This window comes from Lonchura striata, chromosome 1 (genome assembly GCF_050655825.1).
Source record: "Lonchura striata isolate lonStrDom1 chromosome 1, ASM5065582v1, whole genome shotgun sequence".
In the NCBI taxonomy this organism is placed as follows: Eukaryota; Metazoa; Chordata; class Aves; order Passeriformes; family Estrildidae; genus Lonchura; species Lonchura striata.
The window spans coordinates 98,836,795-98,863,101 of NC_140703.1; the positions used below are offsets into that span (position 1 = coordinate 98,836,795).

The following is a 26,307-nucleotide window of genomic DNA, read 5'->3' on the forward strand; positions in this document are numbered from 1 at the left end:
CCTTGTTGGTAACAGCTCCATTATTCTCTGTCCTCAGTGTGAAAAAGTGGTCTGTTACTTCCTTTGATATATTTATGGCACCCTGATGTATCTTGTATTTTTACCTTCTACTGGTAACTTCTGTGTACTCAGAAAACATCTGGCAAGAGAAAAAGCTGAGGATTTGGTCACCAAGGCTTTAGTTAGACAAATACAGTTATCATTGGTTCTCTTATCATACAAATGAAAAGTAGTATTTTAGAATCCATTCAATAAATCCTTTGTTCTTTATGACTATTTGAAACCTTATGAAAGCTGGCAGAAGCTGCATAAATTCAAGTAATAAAAATATCACTATATTTTAAGAAGAGCAAAAGTACAAGTCTCCAGCTGAGTTCTGAATAAGCTTCAGATTTCAGAGAGGGAGGATATAAAAGAAATTGAGAGAAATTTGACCAATATGACAAAAAATATTTCCTTTCTTCCTTTGGCTGGTCACATATATGTATGAAGAACTTTACTTTGTGGTCTCTTAGGAACATTGATAACATTAAAGAATAAAAGGTCATTCAAGATAAGGAAGTCTGATTTCTGAACTGTCAGTCACAAACTGAGGATCTGCTTGACAACTGTGTCAGCCTATCAGGTTCTAAGTAAGCATTAGTTAGAAACTTCTTTACTGAGGTCTCTCTTAACCAGGAGTATGAAAAGCTTTCAGATATTCCTCTTTTAGGCAACTGCTTTCCCAAGAGCTACATGTCCACATCTTTCACTGATGTAATTCTGCAGCAGGAGAATTTGAGTTTTCAATGGCTTCCAGCTCCTTCTCTAGATTTTCCAGTTTTAAAATATGTGCTCAGATTTCTTCATCATGCTTCAATACTGAATTTTAAAGACCAATTCTAAAAGCCAGAACAGTAATGTAAATCTTGAATTTCTATGGGCAACAAAATGTTCAAAATGAAGAATTAATGTTTGGCAGTTGAAAAAGGGGGGCTATAAACAGAGAAAACTTTTTTTTTTAAGCAGTATTTGCTCCTCTCATTAGTGATGTGAGCTATTTTATTTTATTTTCATTTCAATGTGAATACTTGCGATACAGAATAATTATTTAAATTTTAGTGTATCTTCCTTTCATTATCACACTTACTGAAAACAAATTGCATACTGCAGCTCCTTAAAACTTCCAGCTGTATGTAACTGAGTACACATTGCTGTGAAGACAACCTGATATGTGTTAAACAAACATAACTGAAATCTTTGTTTCAGCTTCTAAGAACTGGAGAACAGGACATTGAGAAAACTACTTGCATTTCTGCTTGTCTATATGACAGAAAATAATTGCAGAAGAAATCTGACTGAGGATTTGTGAGTTATTAGAGACCTTAAATAACTTGATGCAATACCGAGATTTAGTATAAGGTTTGTATTTTGCAGGATTCTCATAAAAGAATTAGAATCTTGCATGAGTTTGTGTACCCCCTCCATTGTTCCTTCTGTCCCTTAATCACAAGGGAACAACAATCATCCTAATAATATATTTTTCTTTTTAATAGGTCTCCTCCAATCTGCTTCTGGGATTGACGACTCAGGTGTTCTCAGTCCTGAACCCAAACTTTTCTTTAGGTATTGAAGAAACATCCTGTAGCAAATCCTGGAAGTATTGTAGGGGAAAAAAAAAATAGTTTAGCTCGAGGCAGGAGAGTTTTGAGAAATAAACCAACTGCAGCAGGAGTTAGAGGAACAAACTACATAATCAGAATGTCCCAATGTCCCAATGGTCACTTTCATAAAGCAAAATATGTGAACTGTTACATCAACATAAAAACCTTAAAATCTTTAAATCCTACTGCATATAACCAGGCACATCCACGAGACAGCTTGTTACATGAAAAAGTTCCTTGAGGTCTTTCAGAAATGAAAATAGGTAGTAGTTTCCCTCTGTCTTAAACAGTATTTTGCCTGCTTGGTAGTGAAATGCCAAGGAGGATTGTGTGCTAGCACACTGGTACTGCAGGCCAAGTCTGGTCCTCATTTAAGGCCTGAAACCTCCTATAAAGTGATTAAATTCAACCGCCAGAATTGCAAAAACCAAGTATTTCACTCCCAGCCTCACCACTAACACAGCGAAGGCATCGGGCAGACCCAAACCCTGCATTTATTTCCCATCCAAAATTTGCATTCAGTTTAGCACTTCTAATGCGTGCCTCGCACTCTGCCATCAAACTGGCTTTTAAATCTGGGACTCCAAATCTCTTCTCTATTGGATTTCTCTGCCGAAGGCTTCACCTGTGCTTCCCGCCGGTTCCTGCGGGCCGGGCCGGGCCGGACGGTGCCGCCGCCGCCGGGGCTGGGCGGGAGAGCGCGGCCAGGAGGGGCCGGCGGAAAGCTCCGCCTTCCTCGGCTCCCGCTGCGGCTGCCCCCTGACCTGCCCCCCGCATGGCCCGGCCTCCCCTCCCCGAACAGCACGGCCAGACGGGCAGAGCCGGCAAGAGCCGGCCCCCTCTGCACTCCCAGCCCCGGCCCCCCGCCGCCTGGCACGGCGAGGGCGGGGCGTCCCTGCCCGGGGGCGGCCGCAGCCGCCGGCTGCCCTTTCGCCTCACCGTCCACCTGCTCGCCGCTTTTGTTCGGGAACGGGCCGCGGGAGGTGCGGCAGCCCCTGCGTGGGGCTGGCACGGTACGGCCTCGGTCCCAGCCCGGGCTGGCGCGGGGCTCACGGACGTTCTCGCCGCTGCCTTTGTCTGGCGGCCGGCCCGGAGCTGCTCCCCTCCCTCCCCTCCTCCTCTGCCGGGGGCTCTCGCTGCCGGGCTGCCCCTCTCTGGGAGGGGCGAGCGGCTGCCCGGCTGGTGAAACGCGGGTTTCGCCCTCGTTCCGCGGCCAAGGGGAGGCGGGGGCGCCCATCCCCGCCGCGCTCCTCCCAGCGCCCCGCGTTGCTCGGCGGCATTTGCCCCGCCGCCAAGTTGCCACAAGTTGGTGCCGCCCCCCCGCCGCCGGGCTCCGGCCTCGGCGTGAGACAATACCGCGGGCTGCGGGGGAGGAGGAAGGGGAGGGGGCGGGCGGAGCAGCCCTCTCCCGCCGCCGATGGGGCCGGGCCGGCCGGCGCTGCGGGGCGGGTAGGTGGCTCCGCGGGCGGCCGCCGGCTGGCGCGCAGCGGGGAGCGGCCGGCAGAGGCGAGCCAGCCCCGGCGGCGACGGGCGCTCCATGGAGGACGTGGGGCTGCGGGGCGGGCGGGAGCGCCTGGCCGTCGGCGACCCTCGGCTCGGCGCCGGGCTGGTGGAACCGGGGCCCGTGATGGTGATGGTGGAGCAGCGGGCAGCTGAGGGCTACAAGCTGGTGGAGGTGCAGCTGACCGGCGGGGCTCCCTGGGGCTTCACGGTGAAGGGCGGACGGGAGCACGGGGAGCCCCTCGTCATCACCAAGGTGAGCGGCGCCGGGGCGGGGGGGAGGTGGGTCCGGCTCCATTTTGCGGTGCCCGCGGCGGTGACAGCCCGGCCGCGCCGCCTGCCCGCAGCCCGGGGCGCGGGCAGCGCGGGGCAACGCGCCCAGCGCAGGTGCCGCGGACCGGGGGCGCTGCCGGGCCCCGCGGCCGCCGCCAGCGCCTGGGGAGCGGTGCCGGAGGGTGCGGGGCTCATCCCAGCAGCTCCGGGGGCAACAGGTTGCCGGGCGCAGGCAGCGTGGCGGCTGCGAGCCGCCGCTCCTGGCCGCTCGTACGCCCCAGTAAAAAGCCGGCGCTGTCGTCTGTGGGCGCTGGTAACTGGCTGGGGGACCCGAAACCCTCTGCTGGGCTGCTCCCTCCCTCTTTTCCCTCCGGGCTCCTGGCGCAGGAAGGTATGGAGACTGAAACTCCGGGCTCCGAGGCTGAATTTTCTCCGCTGCCTTTGCACTTGCAAATTCTAAGTAATTAGGATAGCCCTTTGTTTGTCCCTTCCCTCCACAAAAAGGTTTTGTGGATAGTGATCAAATCCACGCGCCGAAGACGGTGGAGAGGGACATGCTTGGGTATATATATGCACTATCTGGTTGCCTTTTTTTTTATCTTTGGTGTTTGTTTTTGGTGGGGTTTTTTTGTTTGTTTGGTTTTATTTTCTTGTCCTTGTATACTTACAGCACTGGACACAAGTTAAAGAAATGCTTTACGTTTCGTAGAAAATTTTTTTCATCTGGATGTGTTTTGACTTAAGAGCTCCCATTCTCAGTAATTGTTGGTTTTTGCAGTTAAGACAGCTTTCATGTTGCACAGTGAAAGCACATGAAAATAGATCCATATGTTGTAGTGAAAAAAAATCGCATTAGCAAAGCACATTTGGCCAAGATCTGTCAGAAAGTTATACATATGCTTTTGTCTACAAGTCCTCCAGACTCTGCCTCTTCCCATTTTGAAAGTGCCAGGGAGTGTCAGAGGTCAACAAGGCCTGTTTTATCCACAGCAGAAATTATACTAATCTTATATTTCATCTGGCTTTGTTGTGAGTTTTCTAGTTGGTTCCCTTCTCCCACCCTTGAAACAACTGTGTTACAAACTTTCCCAGTGAGAACTTTTAAAACCATCTGTTTATAGATCACTTCCCTAGTGCTGTTTTCAAGGAACAACAGTCAGTGTCAGATGTATAGGCTGAAAAATGACTGCAAGAGTGTTGGCTGCTTACCAGTGTCCTGAATTAGAGAATAGAAAACCTGGGAGCATTTGAGAAAGGGAGAAAAGAGCTATTTTGTTATGTATGCACTTGCTGTTAAGTACCAATTCAAATAATTCCACCTTTCTGGCAATGGCTAATAAGTGCTACATCTAAAGACTGACCAACGATGCTTATTCATAATGTTACCTAGGTATTAAGTAACAGGCATAAGTATTTGTGGCATGAGGATGTGGCTGGGGTATGTGGAGAGAAGTGTCTGTGCCTGGGAACCTTTTAAACTGGGTCTGTTGCAAGGGAATAAATAAGTGAAACCACACAGCTGTGCTGCTGTGTGGACGAGCAGTCTGGGTCCATCTGTACAGACCTGTGAATGAGAGGGTAACCTGGATCCTTGGGTTTCAATTTTGGAGTGTATTTTTAGTTGTTGTTGTTGGGTACGGTGGTCTAGAACTACTTTTGAAACCAAAGACTGAAACCTGTGTGTCCAGGACTGTGATTTTTTTAGCTGCAAAATTTTCCAGCTTGATTTAGCCTACTCATGGTGATGTTTTGGTTTTTTACTGTACTGCTTCTAGTGGTGGGAAGAGTAATTTAAAAGAGAGTGATTAAAACAGTCCCTCGTTGCAGGAGATACAATGTTTGTCTCCTCTCAGCTGAGGAGAGCTCTGAACTTGTTACTCTGTTCCTGAGTGGAGATCAGTGGGCTGCCGTGGATGAGGAGATGCCATTTCCATGTGTTCTTCCTTCTCAGAAGAGTGATGGCTGGTCAGTTGGAGACCCAAGAAAGCCCAGTGGACTATAAATCCTTCAGGGCATCTGTGGAAAAACTCCTGGTTTTGTGGATTCAAACTGTGCTTAAGCTTAGCTGGCTATGAAGCTCTGTCTCACTCTAGTCCAGAACATCTCTGGGGAAGTGAGGGTGGATGACGACAACTGCCAACTCTTCGAGGAATGTGACAAGGTGTGAATGGAGTCTCAGATAGCAGCTGTTTAAGGGGGATTTCTAAAATTCTGCCTGTCTCAGAAAGATCAGCCTTTGAAGAAAGTTGTACCTTTATGTAAACGCTGGGAAGTTTGTGTTTGTAAATATTTGCCGCTTTCTTTAGCATATACGATACAACTGCTGGAGAAGTAGCACCAAAAAATACCTTAATTGAAAAATTCATGAGCAAGTATATGGTGTTCACTTTTCAGCACTTTCTGTGTAATACACTTCTCTGTTTCTCTGGGTGTGTGGCTATTTCACCTGCTGATAGGAAGGGAAATTTTTTTATTACAGGTATCATAGTCAGCCTCTAAGGCAAATACTGGCAGCAAATACTATTAGAGAATTTTTTAGCTGGAAATCAAGTCAGTTAAAACAAATGTCTTTTGATCCACCAAATTGCCAATAATCAGAGAAAGCAAGGCATGCTGAAGAGGTGAAAATGTGTCCAGCCTTACCAAGGGTGTAATCGTGTGCTCAGCTGCTGGAGTTTTGTCCCTGCTCATTGCAGCAGGGTTGCATTGGATGACCTTTAAAGGTCCCTTCCAACCCAAACTATTCCATGATTGATGCTGTGAGGGAAGTGCTTTTCCCCGGGAGAGGTCAGTGCACAGTCACAGTGCCGGTGCCCAGCAGTGGGCCCAGCACTTTAGGGCTGGACAGGTTTACGCATTTCACAGTAGCTTTTCTTCCTGTACCTGAAACCAGACTTGGAGAAATAGTCCAGAAATAGAGCCAAGTAAGCAGAGTATCAAGTTCAGCTGCCAGGCACAAGCCTTTTTAAAAATTGTTTTAGATTTTTTTTTCCCTTGCCCTTTTTGTTATTGCTGCAATAGGTACAGAGAAAAATGGTGCATGATACAGCTTGCTCGATCTTTAAACATAGCTGGTCGTCTAATGCTTGCCCCACCCAAGTGCAAATGGTGTTGCTAATATTTAAGAAAAATGTCTTTTAGCATTGTCACTGTCTTGCATACCATTATTTTTTAATGTCCCTTTAAAAAAATGCTTTACATTTTTTCTGATCTCTGCATGTGTGTGATAACATTCCAAAAAAATTGCCCAAAGGCAGCTTGTTCCTGCCTAATTTGACATCTTGAAAGAAAGGACTTGCCTTTTATGGCAACATGCATATTTCAACAAAAGGTGAAATCAAAACTTTGAGGACAATAATTAGAAGTCTCAAGAGCCTCAGTTTGTATTTTCCTCTTATTTAGAGAAACAACATCTGAAGAGGGAGGTCTTATTAGAAATAATGAAAATGAAAAGTCAGAGTGCTCAAGAGGGAATCTCATTAAAATCTCCCATAACTACATTATCTTGATTACTTTTACTTTAAAAGTGCTCTTATCTGAGATGCCCAACTTGCAGTGTCAATCATACTATTGATTGTGGGTGGTGGGTAGAAAGTAATTTAACTTCCTGTACTAACAATATCCTTAGGAGCGCTGAAGTTCTGCAGTCAGCTTTATCCATATTACATTAATAAATATGAGAATATTCTAGTTCATGCATTTCAAGAAAGATTAATGTATCATTTAAATAAATTTCTCTTTAGTATTAGCTTTACAAGAGCTTTCAGCTATCCCTCCTCAAGCTATGATCTCATTGCAGTCTAATCAAGGCTGAGCTTGGCTGGTATTTCAGCAAGATTTCCAAGTGAAACCTGGACTGTTGCAAGAAGTTTTGTTGTTGATTTAGTAGATAGAGTTCATGTCTCCTGAATCAATGCTGAATTCATGCCCCAGCTGGAGGTGTGTTTGAAAAAGGAGTATCAGACAGACTTATAGCTTCTATTTTCTTTATTCCACTGCACTTTCCTAACATGCTCCTGTCTGTGGTTAGGTGTGAATTGTAATTTGTTTAACCTAACAATCGCTTAAATTGTATAAAGAAATGCTTCTCTATTAATTGGCTTTAAGACTTCTCCATGTGACTTGTATTAAATTGTTGTTTCAGTAGTGATTACTGTTTCAGTTAGATAATTCTTTATTCTTTGGCCTTAAACACGTAACTAAAAGTAATTACTTGCATCACCATACTGCAACAATATTTAGGGTGGAAAAGAGCTTTATTGATGCTGTATACAAATGAATTAAAAAAAAAGACACAATCAAACACAAATACCAGTTTCTTCCCTCAAGTTAGGCGTTTGAGGTGAGCTGCATTGTTTGTAGACACTAACAATTCTTAAACTTAGCTGTGAAGTTTGATGTCCAGAAAACTAGCATTTACTAGTAATCCTGTGAAATTCCTGACTGCTTCAACTTAAATGCAGCCATTCATGTAAATAGATGCTTTATAAGTTCTTAGGAGGCATTTTACTGAGGCCAAGAAAGAATTCTAATCTAGGTCTCCATATCCCAACAAATTTCATTCACTTCCTTCAATTCTGGAAAGATAATACATAGAGGATTATTCAGTCTGTTTTGTTTTCTATTCATTTTCTCTTGGTCATCAAACCCAGGTAGAATTACTGACCTGTATGGTTCAGAATTTTAACAAGTATATTTGTGAAAGGTTTTGAAAGAATGTATCAGATCATGTTCTGTGTTTCTTTTGAAACATTTATTCAACTTCTTATCTTGCAAGAGGGGCTTATGGTCTGAATTGGACCTTTTTGTGTTTTTCAGTTTGATATTTGAGAAATATTAGGAAATGTGTTTAAAATGAATGTTTTAGGCTTGAAATAGTATCATGTAGCTATTTATATTTTTCCCCCTGCCAGATATGCTAAAAATCGGGTTTTTTTCAATGCTATAGAAAATGTTCTGGGTGTAGTTTTCCTTCGAGTCTGGTTGTTAGATCCCAGGTTTCTACTATTGGAAGAGAGGTGGTGGTTTGCTTTGATGCAGGTAGATCTTATTGCTTTTAATTTGGTAAGCTAGTTGATGAAGGGAATGGTCTCAATTTTAGTGCTTTAATGGCTAGTGAATGACCTCTTTATTATGACTCAATTTACTGGTAGAATGGAGCCCACCACCCTCATGTGTGGTGTAGAAGTCTGAAGCTTGGAACGTTGGGTTTGCAGGGTTTGGCTTTTTTTTTTTTTCTGTTTGGTTGGGGTTTTTTTTTTGTGTGTGTGTTTTTTTTTTTTTTTTTTTTTTTGTTGTTGTTGCTATTTTGGTTTTTTGTTTTCTTTTTGGTGTTTTGTTTTATTTTTGCAAGGGCTTTAACAGTTGAAATGGCACCAGTTTTGGAAGCTTCATTTAAAAGTTGTTTTGGATATTGCTGCATGTGATCTAAAAACTGCAAGGAGTTGAAATGAAAGGATAGTTTAAAACCTTGTGACTTCAGAAGTCTCAAGTCAGTTGAGTTAGGTGCTCAGCAGTCAAAGAGCATGAGAGTGGTGTGTGCTTGCAGTACTGAAATTGTAGTCTTCCTCTGTGCATTTCACACTACATTTCAGGAGAAAAATCTTCCAGGAGACTCAGAGTGCTCTGTTTAAAATCAGAACTAAGAAACTTCGTTACAGCAAGTGAACTTCTAACTTTTGGATATACTGGTTGCTTCCAAATTGTTTTTTATCTCTTCTGTATTTCCCACTTTCAGCTACTCAGGCAAAAACTGTCAAATTTATAATGAATTTTTAGTTTGAAAGAAAACACAAGCAGAATCATTCATGTCTGTAGAGTCTGGCAGAGGAATTGTGTGTTTTGTGGGAATAGTTACTGCAGTAAGAGTGAGACAGCTGCATTGACTGGTCTGTTTAAAGGACAATTTAAACTTCTCTGGTTGTTAGTTCATACATATGTGTAATTTTCAGTATGAATTTTGGTTGCATCATAGACATTAGTGTGGACATAAGAGGTCTGCAAGACACTTCTAGTTATTGCTTGCTCTTATCAGAGGTTTGCCAGCAATGCAATATATATATATATATATATATCTATATGTAGATATCCATCATGTTTATGGTTTTGTTTGTTTATTTTTTAAGAGGAACACCAGTGTGGCTATGTGTGGTGTTTATGCATATGCTACATATGCTTTACTCATTTACTCAATAGACTGTACTTTATTTTTATCTGCAGACCTTGATTCATTGTATGTTCTCCTGCTTAATGAGTGTTTAAAGTATGGGAATGTGGAAAGAATAAGGTAAATGGGAATTGAAACGTGGCTGTGAATAGATTAGGGGAAACAACTGTTTGGTAGTAACAAAGCCAGTATTTTATAGCGTGTTAGCTTCTTTCTTCTCATGAAAAGCTATTTGTATTTAGTCTTCCTATGCATTTGTAATCTATACATAGAATACCTAATATGTAATGGATCTGGTTCTGTGGGTCAGTTTGTCATAGAAGTTTGAGACAGGTCCTAGATATTAAGATTTTTTTACTTGCTGTGCATTTAAGAGATACAGTGCATGAAGATTTTTCACAGGTAAAATAAAAATGAATGCAGTTATGCTGAGACTTCATTTAGTCTATGAGGACTTGCTTTCAGCTGTCTATTTTGAACCTATTTGATATTGATGCCTCTCTATAAAACTTAATATAATTCTGGACTTTTGGGTTTGGGCTTGTTTTTAGTTTGGGGCTTTTTTGAGGGTGTTTGTGGTGTGGGTTGCTTATCTTTAAGATAAGTAACAATCTTGGAAGTTTTCTAATTCCACATAGCATAATATTTTCAGTTTCTTAAAGGTTATGCAGGAAGTATGTTGCACTCTCCTTATCCCCTCATACCCTCTCCAAGAATATTATCACTACTCTGGGGGAATACAATTGAGAATTGTAGTTTTTATACTAACTTCACAGACATGGTCATATACAAGCAAGAGAGAATGTAGGGGTTTTGGAGTGGGTAACTGAGTGTTTTGTGTTTAAATGCATTCATTTGGTGACAGAAATTGTCTACAAAGTTTTGAACTGGAATCAGTCTTCAAAAATCAACTTGATGCACTTCTGAATGTGTTTGGACCCTCTGTATTTGTTTTGCCAAGTAGCAGAATTCCACTGGTGTTCATCTGGGTTTAAGATGAATGTTTACTAGAAGGAGATAGTTTTGAAAAGTGTTTTGTAGTATTTAGTTTAGACAGGACTTAAGTACTCTGAATTGCTTTCAGGAGGTGCCTGCCACTTGCTATCAATTGTGTGAGAAGCTGAGGAAACCCCTGGTTCCTCAACACATACCCAAATGTTTCATGGGTACCTGTAGTAAGGTGAAATGTTACTGAGCAAGATCATTCTGCACTTGTAGTGTGTGTGCCTTTACCTAAAATATTTTTTAAACATTTATTTCTCTGATTGTTTCTGAGCATAACTTTTAATTTTGATTTATCAAACTGATCCGGGGAAAGGTATTACCTACCAAGGACAATATTTATGAACTTAGAAGAGAACTTCCTTCCTCTCTCCATAAATTAATATAGTATTAGTGTTCAGTCTCTGATTAATTCAGGACGTTTTTGGTAAACACAGATCTCCTATTGCAGATAAGGGAATGGCATCTGCCACATAATCTTTTGGGGCTTTGTTTTAGTGGCCTTTGTGTATATGAAGGTCTTTGTGATATGCTGGACTCCCCCAGGCAGAAAGAGCCAACTTGCTGGTAAGTGCTAGAAGTGCAGCAAATTGCAGCTTTGAGAAACCAAATAGCTTTTGTCAGGTACACAATTCTTGGGTAGAGTAGAAACAGATGGAGTTGAGTGTTTAATGATAGAAAAGAGGTGGTTATTTCAAAGTTCCTCCAAACCCGGATGAAATGCCAAAATCTACTGAAAGGTTTGAGCTGTTTAGTCAAAAGCTCAGTAGTGTTGGCACAGAGGGGAATGCCTCACATCCTGTCCCTGTGCTTCTCCTACCTCACCCCATATAGAAAGGAAGACTTCTCCTTTGCCACCAGCCCTTCTTTCTCTCCATTTAAATCTGTCCATTTCTAAATCATTAGGTTCTTTGAAATGTTTAAATTCCTCTTACTTAGAAATATCTATTAGCTGATATATGAGCTAGGAAACATGTTATGTTTCTTAGATACAGATTTTTTGAAGAACTGTACTTATGAATGAGGATTTTTTTTTTTTTTTAAAGATATAGAGTGGCCTGTTTTTCAAGGTGGGACAGATCTTAGTGTCTGAAAGCTAGAAATTGGTAACATAGTAAGGAAATCTACTTCCGTGCTTGAGAGACTATCTCATTGGATAGCTAGTAACAGTGTGGGTTCATCCATTGTTGCAGAAATTTCTCTAGCTAAAATGAGCTTTCAGAAGGAAAATGGATCATGATTGACAGTGTTCTTGTTATTGTAGGTGGTTTTATTGGACCTTTTCTTTGTTCCAGGCTCTTTGCTGTTCTGTCAGTCATGTTTATAAGTTCTAGATCATTTCTGTACTCACAGAAAATACTCTAGACTTCTGCTCTGCATTTGTGTCATCTATGGCAACTGGATGTTTAATGTTCTGGTACTAGCAGAGAGGCATCTCTGAGCAGTTTGGCAGTCTAAGAATGCTTTTGCTGATGTGTGAAGGTGAATTCAATTTGATTTTGTGGAAACTGTAGCATAACCTACTCAAACTAAGTTTTTTTATAATGGAGACTTCATTCTAAGTTGTACTTTGAGTGTTTGGATTTGGTTTTTTGGTTGGGTTTTTTTGTTTGTTTGTTTTTCTTAATTAAAAAAAAAAATCCACGTGAAACTTAGTTGAAAAATACCCAGAGCATTTTAAAATGGCCAAACTTTTTAATTTTAGAGTAACAAGTTCTTCATCCTCAGTCCTTCTAGTATATTCTCTCTCTGTAAGGGACTTGCAGTCAAGTCTGGATAGCTGAAGGAGGGAGGGATTTGTCAATGGGGAGCATGAAAGTACAGAAAAATTGTTTAGAAATTATGCAGGGATACCTATTGCTGTACTTGAAATTGCAGTTTCAGTACTTTTTTTCTTCACTAAAATATGCTTCTTCTCAAAAAACCTTCACAAAACTATACAAACAGATTATTTTGGATTTTTTTTCTTTCTCTTGAGCTAAAACATACTTTGCTACACAGGTGCTTTGAAAACTTCCAACATAAATTATGAAATAAAGCAGTGTCTCCCAGTTTCTCAAATACGTCTAAACTAGTCTTCAGGAAATAATCTTCTGATTTGGTTCAGTGAATACTGTTTGGGGATAGCAATACTTTATTTGGAAGCTGTGTATTTTTCCTTAAAATACTTGAGTATTTTAGGATAGTATCACAGAAACATGATTTAATGACAAAGGAAGTGAAGTACTTCCTACACAGTGTCAGTTAGTCATCAGTGTGTTAATTTTCTTAAACAAATTACATGCAAAAATAGGTTTGTGGGTGTTTAGCTGGCTCATATCTGATGTAGTGAATTATACAACTCCCAATGAGTATTTGGATTCTGGATAATTCAATAATTACAGTATTGCATTTTTTTTTATTTTCTCTACAAATACATATTTTGTTGACCCAGAAGAAATCAGAGCATTAGATTTTCAGCAGAAACATTTGCAATTGTCTCTTTTTTTTTTTTTTTTTTTTTTTTTTTTTTTATGGAATAGCAGAACACTTATTTCACAGACATTAAATCAAGTAAAAGAAAGATGCAAACACACTGTGTTGACATACAGTAGTGTTTTATTGGGTGTTTATATGTGGAAACAATTTTAGGATAACAGTGAAAACTTCAAGCTTCATGTGTCTGTTAAACACAATTATTGTTTTGCATAGTTAACTCAAGACTTAAGAGAACTGTATACTTTAAAAAACAGTTCTTATAAACAGTTTGTAATCTTCTTCTTACATGACTATTTTGGTCAAGTGCCTTTATTTGCAAATAGAAAGGCTCCTGTAAAATTAAAGAACAGCGTCTTGTTCTGTGGCTGGGAGATATGATATAAATACTGGATTCTTTTAAATGCAACTCTCATGTCATAATGCTTCTTCTAAATTTCAAAAAATTGGTAGATCACATCTTAAGTTCTGAGGTAATTTTTTCCCCCTTTTAAACTATGTATTCTTACTGTGTATAAAACTTGTGTACTTCTTATTCTTTATCCTTTTTTGTAAAAGGTAACATCAAACAATTTGCTCCCCTGCTTATAAAATGGAAACTCCAGTGATGTATTAGTAAAATAAGTATTTTCCTACACTTTTTACCTTCTGGGAACTTGATGTTTTTCCTGACTGCTGTGGAAGATTGCTATCACAAGGAAGGAGTAGGGCTGTGCCTTTTCTGACACCTTGGAGACCTGAGGAGTTTCTGTAATTACTCAGTCTCTTGTTAGGGAGGGGTGCAAGACAAGTCCTTTGTTGCTCAACTGAATTTCTTCTGTCTGATTCAGAAAATCATCATCTTAACAAATATTGTAGCTGTGACCTGTTATGTCAAAGATGTTGGTGATCAGAATATGCAAGTGAAGACACATGTGGCTCTTTGGTGGTTGTTTGCTCCCTTGAAGCCAGTAAAGGGTCTGAGTTGACAAAGCTTCAAAACAGAGCACTATCAGAAGCAAAGAACTGTAAATGTACTGCATTGAAAATTGGGAGAGCTAGTAAATTAATTACCTCTTTTACCACGGGTTGCTTGTGTACCTCTGTGGAATTGTGTCTGCTTTGCCTCTGGTGACAAGTAGAACTCGTACTATTTCACAGAAATCTTGTTTCTTATGAAACAGACCTGATGCAGAAGGGCTGAAATATTAGTGACAAATACTTAACAGTCTTTCTATTAAGACCTAGAACACAGATATTTGAAAGCCTTTGGGTATACAGAGTTGTGTCAAAGGGCTATAGCTATGTGATTCTGTACATTTTTCTTCACAGCAGACACAAGCACAAAGTATTGTTTTATCTACAGTGTTCATTGTAATTAATGTACCAAAGTGTACAGTTAGGTCTGTGTTTACAAAATTAAACCCAATACCTACTCAAAAAGCACAGATGCTTTTGGTACTTCAGAAAGTAGAAGAGATGAATGGAGTGAGGTGAGTCAGCCAGCCATTTGAAACAATTGTTGATAATACAACTTCATAAAGAAATATATTTTTGTAGCCAAAATGTGTCCTTGCTGACCACTTTCATTTCCTTCAATTTCTGATGATTATCAGGCACTAACAGCTCTATAATAGAATGATACTGTCAATGATGAAGATTGATGATGATTTTATCAATTGTCTAAGGTGATAGCACAGCATACAAGTTTCAGCAGAATGAGGGGAGCATGTGCATGTTCTCTTCTAACTGCAGACAAAATAAAAAAATGTAGTTTGGCTGCACATTCGTAGCAGTAATTGGAGGCTACTGTCTGTATTGTGTCAATTGGTTCCATCACCCTGCATTTCAGCCTAAAGGTGTTGGCTAGTGCGGACTCCACCTTTAATCCAGTGCTGCAAACATCAAGTCTTTAACAACCTGGTTTATTTTGCTGAAAGCTGACTGGGGAAATGTTGCATGAGCAATTTAATTAACTGATTAGAGGGAGTGCAGATGAGCAGCAGGGTGTGGCAACATCATGGTATAGTCACATGCTCTGCAGTGACTAACAGGCTTTAGTCCAGCTGACTTCCACTGAAAATTAAAGTACCAAAATAATTTTGAAAATACTTACCTCCTGTTTCCTAACTTTTGAATTTTTATTAATGAGCAGTCTGAATCTAAAATGTTTTCACCTCTCTTCTGAGGACAGAATGGACATAACTTTATTAATATCAGAGTAAAAAGAAAACTATTTTGCTTGGTTTTATTTTTGGCTACCAAAAATATTTGACATTTGACTATCTAGGAAAGCATGTTCACTAAATCAGGACTAAATTAAGTCATGACATATTGTAGCTGGATCTGCATCTCTTATAGGGACTTCTTTGCCTAAAACTTTAGAATTTTCTGGTCCATTTGATTGATGCTGTGTGCAAGTTCTTATGGCCAAGTTGTCTTCAGTATTTGGAGAAATTTCTGTGAAGATTTTTTGGGCCTCTTGTTTTGATAAATAAAATTGGTTTTAATAAAATTTAAATAAAATTGGTTTTATACCTTTCAATACCAAGCTGCTAGCAATTACTGCTTTTTAAAAATGTTTTTGAATTTTGCACTGAATTTTAAAAAATTTTTCTGATTTTTTTATATCTGTTAACTCTGGACGCCCCATTCCTGGGAGTGTTCAAGGCTAGGTTGGGTGGGTCTTTTAACAGTGTGATCTAGTGAAAGGTGTCCCTGCCCATGGCCAGGGTTTTGGAGCTAGATGATCTTTAAGGTCTCTTCCAAACCAAACCGTTCTATGATTCTGTTTGTCAATGAATTTTAACATTAGCATGTTATTCTGAATGGTTGTAAGGAATGTGGGCTAGGGTTGTGTATGTGTAACGATTACAGAAGTCTGAAATCATTTTACAGAGTGATTTGGTCTTTGCATTTTATATTGTAATAGTTTTGGGGTGTATTTTTTTTTTTTTTTGCTTTTACTTACTGTTTTTTTAATGGAAGGCAAAAGAAAAATGGTGTCCTAGTGGTGTCTATGTAACTTTATCAGCTGAACTGCATTTTCCAAACTAATTTTCCTGTGGGGCTCAGCATTAGAAGGTGACTGGTGTACCTTGTGCAGTGGGTCTAGGTTTTTTCTGGTGCTTTGGCTCAGACTTTTTTGAATTTCATATAACCCATTTGAGTGTTAGCTCTTCTTCCCTAAAATTCTTTTTCCCTTGTCATTCTCTACATGAGTGAATCTGAATTCCATTTCTTAGTCAACATTTTCTTTCTTTACCTGTTTCTTTCACTATGCTATTTCTTTACCTAGCTCCAAAGCTTGTTTTGCCTTTAAAGGCCAAAGCCTGCAAAATGTTTAGCATGAAGGACCTTCTCTCAGGACTTGAAGTTGAGAGACTTCTAATAGGTGAACAATTTTAAAGGTGAAGAGACATGAAGCATGACATTGTGGATGCTGTCTGATTACTTCTTCCCCTGAAGGAGGGGAAGTGTTTCACTAGAATGTTTCAAATGTAGTTGCCAGTTTTACTTCTTAACATAAAAATTTCTTTTCATAATTTTATTTCTGCATTTGTTTCTTGGAACTGGGTAAGCCATTTCAGTTGAAATGTAAGAAAAATCAATGTTTGAACCTTACATGTACTACAGAGTGTTTCTACCTAATTGAAGTGTGGCAAATTCATCAAACACTGAAAGAAAATATGATCTCATAGTGGCAGCATTGAACAACTTTGATTAGTGAAGTGGTTAATACCACCTGAGGTTAATTACTGGAATGGATCTTGGAGTAAAATGACACAAGATGGTTTTTGTAAAACCATGGCTTAGATACTACTTTATTAGAAAGGTGTAATATGTAAATAAGAGTAAAAAATGATGTCTGTATTTTCTATAAATTTAAATACAAATGAACAGGAACTCAAGAGCTTGCAGGAAGAGCAGTGACTTTTGTGTTTTTGTAGTTGTATTTGAAGTTTATCAGTCTGTTTTGTTTTTTTTTTTTTTCATTCAAAGCCAGAGTACACATAACAAACTGTGACCTGAAAAAGTATCCTGTGAATTTTGGTACGCAAGAAAGCACATTGTTTTTTCTCTATCTTTGTGAGTCATGCAGCTAAAACATCTCATCCAGCTTTAGTTTTGAAGACAAGAGTGTGTAGCAAGGTTAGGGGATGTTTTGTAGTGTTTGAGGTTAGTTGTCCATGTGCTGATTAAATTTTAGTAAAGCACTAGAAAAATGTGTCTCCTTTCTGAGATATTCTGAGAATTATTTCCCTTTCTGATTAGGCTGTGAGTTGAGACGGAAGGATCATGACTAGTAGTGGTTAGGTGTTTTAAACAGTGGAGCTAGCTTTAATGTAGAGTGTCAGAAAAGGAATTTTCCATTCTTGTACATGTTATGCAAAGCTTGCCGTTTTGGAAGGAAAGCAGGGACACCTTATGACCTCCAGCATATTCCGGAGTTTGGTTTTGAGGTGTTTTTCTTTTAGAAAAAAGTGACAGTTCACATGCATTTTGTTCTTATTTGATTTATGTTCACAGATCAATTTCCTGAACTGACCAAAAATCTGATAATGGATGCCAGTTTCTTGAAAGGTTTCAAAGTTAGGTATTAAAATTAAATCTTGAAGTTCATAACCTTTGTTTACAGAATGCTGGAGCCTGTTCCCAAATGAATGGGAAAAAACCCAAACCTGTAAACTGTTACCTCAGTTATTGCACCTCGGTGATGTAGTGCAGGTTGTGCACATGAGATAGGGACTTCCCTCTAGGCAAGAGGAGACCAATTTTTTAATGTGAAGCTGATGATGCAGTGGCAATAAAAGAAGGGTTAGTGCAGGGTCTTGGGTGTTACAGCCAAGGTTGCAGTCACCATAAATTGGCAGGTTTTTTAATCCTGGTGGCAACAATTGATACAAGCTTCCAGTTTTTTAAAAGTATGTTGAAAATCTAGTATGGTGCTGGAGAATAGCCAAAGTTACTTAAAAACTGACAAAATGTATTTTACTCAAGGAAATTTAAACACAGACCAAAATTCAAGGGATTTTTAATCTTAGGAAACTTGAAGAAGCAGGTGAGAAATAAAGCTGGATTGTGAACTGATGGACCCTTTTAGTATGTTGTCCATTCACAGTTTCTGAAGAAACAGAAAACTTTGGGATTGAAAACCAAAAAGCTTGAGTTGTGTGGTGGCAGAGTAAATTCTATTAAATCATAGGATCTGTAATCTGTCAAGTTGTTGATTAGTCACAGGGCATCTGAGCAATGAAAGTTTTGACTGATACCATTCAGGTTAATAAGTACAGGAAAAAAAAAAGGGTTTTATTTTGTATTGCATTATGTTTGCAGGATACTCAAATGAAAATATGTGGTTTTGTTGATAGTTAAACACAGCTTTGAATCCCTGTTTTTCATGATCATAAGATTGTTTATATTAGATATGAGATTAGGCCCTACTCTGAAATAGTACAATATTTCCATTTATCAGTTAAACTCCAGATGACTTTTGAGATTATAGAGGATAGTGTTGGAATTTCTTTAGTCATTCTTTTTATTTTGTCCCTATGTTCTTTTTTTAATGGACTTAGCTATAGCTTCAATAGCTGTGGAAAAAAACTACTGAAATTCCTTAGATGCAAGTTATAATTAAAAGATTATACTTAATGCCATATCTGTGTGGTTTTGAATACTGTATTATTACCTGCTCTTGGTCAGTCTTAGTCTTATGCTGAATGTCATAGTAGTGTTTGGAGGTAAAGCTTTCTTTGTCTGGCCATCTCTGTGGTGTAGAGAAATTCTCCTAAAAATCTGTTCTCTTCATAAGGACCACCTTAGCAGTAAAAAAAAAAACCTCCTTAAAGTTTAGGGTTGAAACCAAAATGGCATTTAATTTTTAATTTGGATTCCCTACTTTCATTGTTATTAATTCCTCATCATAGAGTTTGAGTGTATCTGATGGTTTGTAAGTGTAATTGAATTGTAACCTGTTTTTAATGAAAACAAAAGATAGAACAACCTGTTCTAGTGGAAGGCATCTGAGCCTGTGGCAGGGGGAGGAACTAGCCCTTCCAACCCAAACTATTCTGTGATTCTCTAATGTGCTTTGCACTAGGTAGGAAAATGCATAAAATTTCTTTGGTGTTAAGGGTGTTAAGCCTCAGTGACTATTTCTTCCAAGATACTCTTCTTGCTTGGGGTTGTTTTTGGGTGGAGACATGAGGGTGTGCAGCAGCACTGGAAGTAATTATGCAAGATGACAATAGCAGCAACTTGTGGTTATCTCTGTGGCTGGATCAGCTTTGTGCTCTGATTCTCCCAAGGAAACCTTCCTGGGGGCGGCTGTGTCACAGCGATGCGCCGCCGCTCTGTTGTAACCTGGCTGGAGCCAGCCTGTGACTCCTTGAGCGTGGGATTTGTATCAGGGCATAGTTTCTGGTTGCTTGGTAGTTTCAGAAGAAATGATCTGTGGCGGAAATAAATGTGGCTAATAGATTTGCAAATGTCATGAGCTCTTAACATGCAGGTCATGAACAATAATGATGTATTGGCTACCCCACTGATGAGGAAAACATCTTGGTTTTGCTAATCAAAGATTTCCATTAAGGGCTTGACATATTTTTTCCTGATTTGTGGCAGTCTCTGTATAATGATTGTTGCAGAAACATCTCTCTGTATTCTCAGAGAGCAGCTTCTAATTTGTTCCACATTTAAAATTGCATACATTTAGAGACAACTAATACTCTTAGGTCTTAAAGAGCATACTCTGGTGGTTCACAGAGGGGAAAAAGCAGTTTCTGGGAAAGTTAGGAGACCGGTAATTTCAGTTGAGGATATGTTGCCTAGGAAGATTTCTGTTCATTTTATTTAGGTGTGCATCCATAGATTCACTGCAGGCAAGGAGAAAACTTGTGAATTATTTTTATTCAGTCGTAAGTTTACGTAATTTTGTTCTGCCACAACTTGGCTTTGGTATTCTGAGATCTTGCAAAAAATTGAGTATTTGTCAGCTTTATTTAGGGATTGGAGTTGCAATTTCCTCATGGAGCTTTAAAATTCTCAGCTGAAACTCTTCTATTTCATAAATGGTTACTGTTGGCACTGGTAGAGTCTGTTTATGATGAGCCTCTGTCAGTATGTGCTGACAAAATGGTGATTTATCTACTGTCCAGTCCAAGCCAAAGAGCCTGATAAGTTAGCAGTTCTTTCCAGTCAGTTATATGCCCTTTTTATTTTTAATAAATAGCGATACAGGTTTGTATAGATTCATTTCAAAAGCTTCTATTAGACTTTGGGTTGTAAGTACACTCAAAATACTCTTAGAATTTTATCATCTTAGTGCTCCACATACAGTGTTGCCATGAATATTGCAGGCTAATTGGTACCACATAGTTTAAGGATTTTTATTTATTGCCTGTATTTCTTTTCCTTCATCATTCAGTGCTTGTTCTTGTCTTCAGAGTTAGACCTCTGTTGTTTTTGTAGCTCCTTCATTTGAGATTGCCATCCTATGAATATCTGTTCTATGAATGCAGTCCTCCAGTATACTGTATTTCCAAACCTATTTAGTCCTGAAAACAACATCTGTTGCTCTTGACTAGGACCGTGTTGATTAGAGACATCATGACCTTATACCTATTTCTGAAAATGCCTTACCTGTAATTGTTGACAGCATCCTCTACTTTTAAATCAAAAAAGAAATTATATTTTGTTCTTCTTGACTTGCTAAACATGCATTTTGTAGTAGCTGTTGTATAGCCAGCTTAATGTACTCTGTGTTACAGGTTTATTTCCTTCATCTTCCTCCATAGCATTGTGAGACAGGGATAGTGTCTGGGTGGGCCTATCTCCTGTATCTAGGAACATGAGGACAGCTATACTGAGTAGGGACAAAGTCTGCTGGACCTAGTTTCCTGTTTGTGGAAGCAGCAAAGGAATAGTTCTGATAATAATAACTGAGGAATAGTTCTAAGAAGCAGAAGTATAATGTAATTTTTAAATTATTATTTCCCTTCCACTTTTGATAGAGTTTTTTAGTAGAAGGGTAGGGATGTCTGAATTGTTTGTGTTAATTAGCAAATTCATGGTAGGACACTTTTTTTTTAAACTCACTGTATTTTTTAATTTTTGCCTTTCTCAGTATGTACTGGCAAGGTTTCCTACCTGCTTTTAAGAAAATGGTGCTATTTTACACAACTGTAACTGGCTTTGTTATAATTCTGAGAAATAACTGTCCCTCTTGATTTTTGTGGATTCAAAATAGTGTGTTACAGTCTGTTATATAATAATTCTTCTTGCTATGTCTTTTCTATGCTCAAGTCTGTCTGATTAAATCAGCTTCATGAAGATTTTGGGTTGGTATCTCTCACTAGCCTGTTCTGTGCTCTTATGTTCTAAATTCTGCCGGATTCTAGTTTGGGTGGGATTACATGAAACTTTCAGTTTACAATAACATAGGGAATTGAATGACACAGGATCATCATGTGCCTGAAAGAGAGCAAGCTATTCCCTTTCTGGTGAATCCAGATGTTTGTTTACTTGTTTGGTGGTGACCACTGAACTGTTTTCAGAGCACAGCAGAGCATGATGCAAGTGATGATCTCTGGCATGCCCAGAGAGCCTTGCCTTGGGTGGTGTTTGTGTGTGGGTGTGCGTGGAGTTTTGTGTGTCTGTTCCCTTATCTACTGTGACTTTAAGCAATTCAGTCTTTATTGCATGGCTCTCTGCAGCCAGTGCAGCCTTGACTAAGCCAGGTAGTCTTACATCACTGACAAACTTTGTTCATCCTCTTGCAGATCGATTGAAAAAAAATTTACTAAAAACAACATGAACAAAACCCAGAACCAAAACCTCCTGAAACCAGAAATACTGAACAGCACAGTCCATAGTGTAGATGCATAGTGAGATGTTTTTGCTATCCCTCCAATATTGTGAAACTGGCCTTTTTATTTCTGTCTCTTGTTTTCTTCTGACAGGGCTTTTAGAGATTAATTATTTTTAAACTTATGACAGCATAATTTCTTGTTAAAGTTTTGTTAAGAAGCACCATCTAAAATTAAGAAACCCTCTCTGGGGAGAAAAGTATATTGTTCAGATAATTCTTTCTGTTGAGTTGCAAAGAATGTGACTCAACTAAGAGACAGAAGCCTGCAGAAATCCCCTTTTGTTATTGCCTCCTGTGTTTTGCTAATGCCGTGTCTTCTGTAATGTGTAAGTTGGTAGAAACTAGTAGTCATGGGCTTGCCTTAATTTTCTCTGCACTTTTGTGGGGCTACTGTAGACAATAATATATTGCTTTCATTTTGTAAGGTAGAGAGGTGGTTTCAAATGAGGAGTCATAGTCTGCAGTAGGAGTTGCTTTAAAACGTAGCCTGGTCTTGATTGTTTTGGAGGTTGTGGTCAGATTTTTTTTCCTCCCTTTTGCTGTTGCATCAGTGTGATTGTTCTACTGATTCTCTATTTTGTAAGAAATTATTCTGGTATATGGGAATTTCTAGGTTTGTCTCTGAAACTTTTTTTTCTTTAAAATTGTACATAATGCACTACGTAACTGTTAGTGGCAATGCAGCATCTTGCTGAGTACGTTTATTGCACATAAATTGTTACGTGGGATCTGTAGAGATTGTGAATGCAGATCTGAATTTTTTATTTTGACTTCTCCAATCAAATACTGAGGCTCTCTTCTTGATCTCCAAAAGTCTCTAGTGCAGTTCTTGACATGTGTTAGAATAGCAGCACAGTGACTTTAAGGGAGCAGAAAAGACGGTATACAAAATGAAGTTACATGGTCCCTATGATTTTGGAGAGTGATCTGAAATAAAACCTGTCTTGCAGTGTGAGCAATGGGTTTATGCTCACAGATGCCTGGCCAAAAGCAGATTTTACAAGCAGCTGTATTTTCATTCTGTCAGTGCTCCTATATCTTGTTTATAAGACATAAGCCTAATCCATTCTATGATCAGGGACATTTACCAGCAAAATTTGAGCATTACTTCAGGGTTTGGGGCTTTTGTGTGTGTAGTCTCATGGAATAACAGACCATAGCCTGTTATTTTTTTTATAAGTTATTAAATATTTTTTATTGCTTAATTGGATAATTGACCTTGCCTTTCTAGGAGGAAGCTGTTTCTCAGTGAGACAGTCCTATTTGTTAGACTCCTGTCCAACCAGTCCTGGATTTGTTGGAGAGTCGTGTCTTAAAAGCTTTTTCAGATCATATTCTACCTCTGAGGCTTGACATTTGATAATCGCTGGGCCCAAACCCACTTGCATGTATTGATAATGCTTTCTGTGTTTCTTTAGTATGTTCATTTTCTCTCTGTGGTGTGGAATTGCCTGGCTGTATTTGTTTTCTTTCATTTCTCCAAGTGCTTGGACAACATAATTCACTTATCTGGCATTGACTGGATAGGAACATAATTTGCTTTTCTCAGGCACAAGGAATCAGCATGTCTTTTGTTCTTCATTAAAGCCAGAGTTACAATGTTGCTTCCCTTATTTAAAGAAGAGTTCTGACCTGTGAGTGAGCCTTTTGAAATGACAAGTCTTTGCATAATTATGAGGTTTTTTTCAAGGCATCTGGTGCCAAAATAGAGATTATTGGAAAATAAGGGCATGTAAGGTTATGTCGTGAACTAGATATTACCCGGGGGCCTGGATCCTGTTTCAGGATTTGTTAAAAGGCCCCCACTTCTTTCTTCAAATCTCATTTTGGCAAAAGAAACTTCAGTGTAAGATTCAGGCATTCTTTGTAATCTTCTTTTTCTGTTATTTTGTCACACCCTTGTTCAGTTACATGAACTCAGCTGTGCTCAGGAGAAAATATCATTGCTCCCAACCTACTGGCTGGTTGGAGAATGCAGCAGGCTGGCATCTTAGCTGAGCTGTGGGCTTGATTTACTGTAAATGGGCTAATTAACCGAGAGGTGCCATGCTGCTGTGTTTGTGTGCAGGGAAGCTACATATGGGTAAGCCTGAGTTGGTTACAGTTTTCTGTTTCTGTCCCTTGATTTGTTGTAGTTACATATAAGGAGGTAATAGTTGTGAAACAGATCTTGAAATAAAATGCAAAAATCGACACAACTATTGTGTGAACTGCTCAACTTGTGCTCAACATTTCTGGATGTTTTTAAAATGTAATAGCTCAGATTTTTGTGTTTTGCTATTAAATAACTGAGACCTTTGATTTGTTCTGGAGAGTCTTAATAAAGATTAATTGATGGCAGATCTGTGCTTTTTAACTCTTTCATGCAGAGAGACTTAACAAGCTAAGTATTCTGGTACTTTTGAAGAAAGAATAGAGCAGCAGTTTGTTATTACTGTGATTGAGGTAAATTGGGCTGTCTTAAGCATGTGATTACAAAACCACTATCTTTTGGTATTTGATTTTTTTTTTCCCCTATTTGAAAGACAGAAAATTATTGCAAAGTGTATTCTAATTGCAGGACCTCTCTTCTGTAACTGAGACAAGCACTAAAAATCTCATACTAGCAAGATTTGCTATCAGTCTGTTCATTAAAAGACAGAAATTTGCTCTTCAGCCTTAACATTTACTATTTCGTACCATACGTTGCCAATTAAAAAAAATAAGGTAAGAAAATAGTGTTTGCTTCTTTTTTTCTATATAAATAAATGGAAGTGAGCATAATAGCAGCCAAAGGATACATTCCTCTGTGATTGCAGCAAGGTTTGTCCAAAATAATTGGGTTCGTATTTTGTAAATGTTTGATTTGCATCTGATGTTTAACATTTTAGGCTCTTTAATGTATGTGGGTGCATACCAGGCTAAGTGTAAAATTTCAAAACCCATTGGTGGAAGTCTTGTAAGACAGGACCACCTGCTGTGTTTGCTGGGCTGTTTCAATTGCTCTGTTATGCAATTTCTTCTGTTGCGAGTTGAGGAAGAGGGAGGAGGCCACTAAGTTAAAGTATTACTTGGCCTTAAGTGTTTATGCTGGTCACCGTTTTTCCTCATTTGGGAACAAAAAGTTTTATCCAGTGACTTCTAAGTCTTCTGGATCCACAGAATGATGGATACTGCTTTATGTGCATCTAACCAGCTAGCATTTTGCATATATTTATTCTCTTTTCTATTCAGCTTTTAACGCTGAAGTACCTGTTGAGGCTGTGTGTGAAGCTAGCTCTGCCACTCTAGTCATAGATGGTTAATGGAAATTGTTAAGAATAGTAAATTCTTCAGGCTTTATAAGTATCTTTATGTAAGTATTCTTACAGGAATAACGGGCACTTTGTTTTGGGACTTCAGGTAAACCATGCTGAACTGTATGGTAAATGGCAATAATGATAGCCAAAAAGCATCTGAGGGAGATGATAGGAAAAATTCTTTTGTGTTGAGTGAGAAACTTTTGTTCAAAGGACTTTTCTTTTACTGAAAAAACAGTGCTGCTCAGCATACCTCTCGTTTCACAAACAGCCTCGTGTAGGTACCCGTGGAAGAAAATCAGATTTGTCAACGTAATCCAAATTATTTTGTTTTTCTGTACTTTAATGTGTCTGCAATTGTCAACTAGACTAAAAGTTTAGTCGAATGAGAACTTCTAGAGTTCATAAGCAAAATTAGGTCTTACCCTTTGTCCAGTCTTTCTCTGTAAAAGAAGGCCCCTCAAAGGTTTGTAGGCGCTGACACAGGATGACTCATTGATGTCTGAGCCATTTAAAAATCTTCATTTAGCAGGATTTCAAACAAAAGCAGCCTCGAGGAGCTGTTCTCCAGCTAAGGTGGTGCCAGTGTGGGAGACGCAGAAATCATCCTATGGGAACTGCTGTGTGCCCCCTTAGCCACAGTTGATGCTGGGCACATACTATCAATTGATGAAACTTGCCCCTTGCAAGATGTAGTGAGAAAATCACGATTTAATACAACTTAAAGTACTGAGATAAATCACAGGCAATTGAATGCCATTTTAGAGGCAACTCATATGTGTTCTGCCACCTGGGTCTGGCACTTACGTTGTAAGGTCCCGGCAGCAAAAGCCCTGCGCTGAGCACTTACTCAGTAATGGAAAAGCAGTGGGTAAAGTGAGCATTAAACCCGTTTGTAAGAATCCCTGTGGATGCTGATTGTTGAGAATAGTTATAGGTTTAAAGGTCTTATTTTGTCCAACTCTGAGCTGGTTTTATATATAATAAACGGTTTGAATAAATTCATTTTGAACAAACAAACAAACAAAAAACAACCAAAAACCAACAAACAAAAAAAATCAAATCTAAATAAGAGGTAATGGTTCTTCAGCTTCTACAAATAAAGCTTCTGTAAGTCATATT

The 26,307-nt window shown here is 39.2% G+C and overlaps 1 protein-coding gene across 5 annotated transcripts in view; it reads left to right on the top strand.

Moving 5' to 3' along the window:
• The first annotated feature begins 3,131 nt into the window (after window positions 1-3,131).
• SHROOM2 (shroom family member 2) overlaps window positions 3,132-26,307 on the top strand; it is a 117,277-nt gene continuing 94,101 nt past the window's right edge. For 3 of the 5 annotated variants that reach the window (XM_085584271.1, XM_085584201.1, XM_085584206.1), the window contains exon 1: window positions 3,132-3,399. In XM_085584271.1, coding sequence (XP_085440397.1) covers window positions 3,181-3,399 — 219 coding nt within the window. In that variant the 5' untranslated portion in view covers window positions 3,132-3,180. The remainder of the gene's footprint in view (window positions 3,400-26,307) is intronic. The other 2 variants (XM_021527748.3, XM_021527747.3) reach the window with 2 other exon arrangements.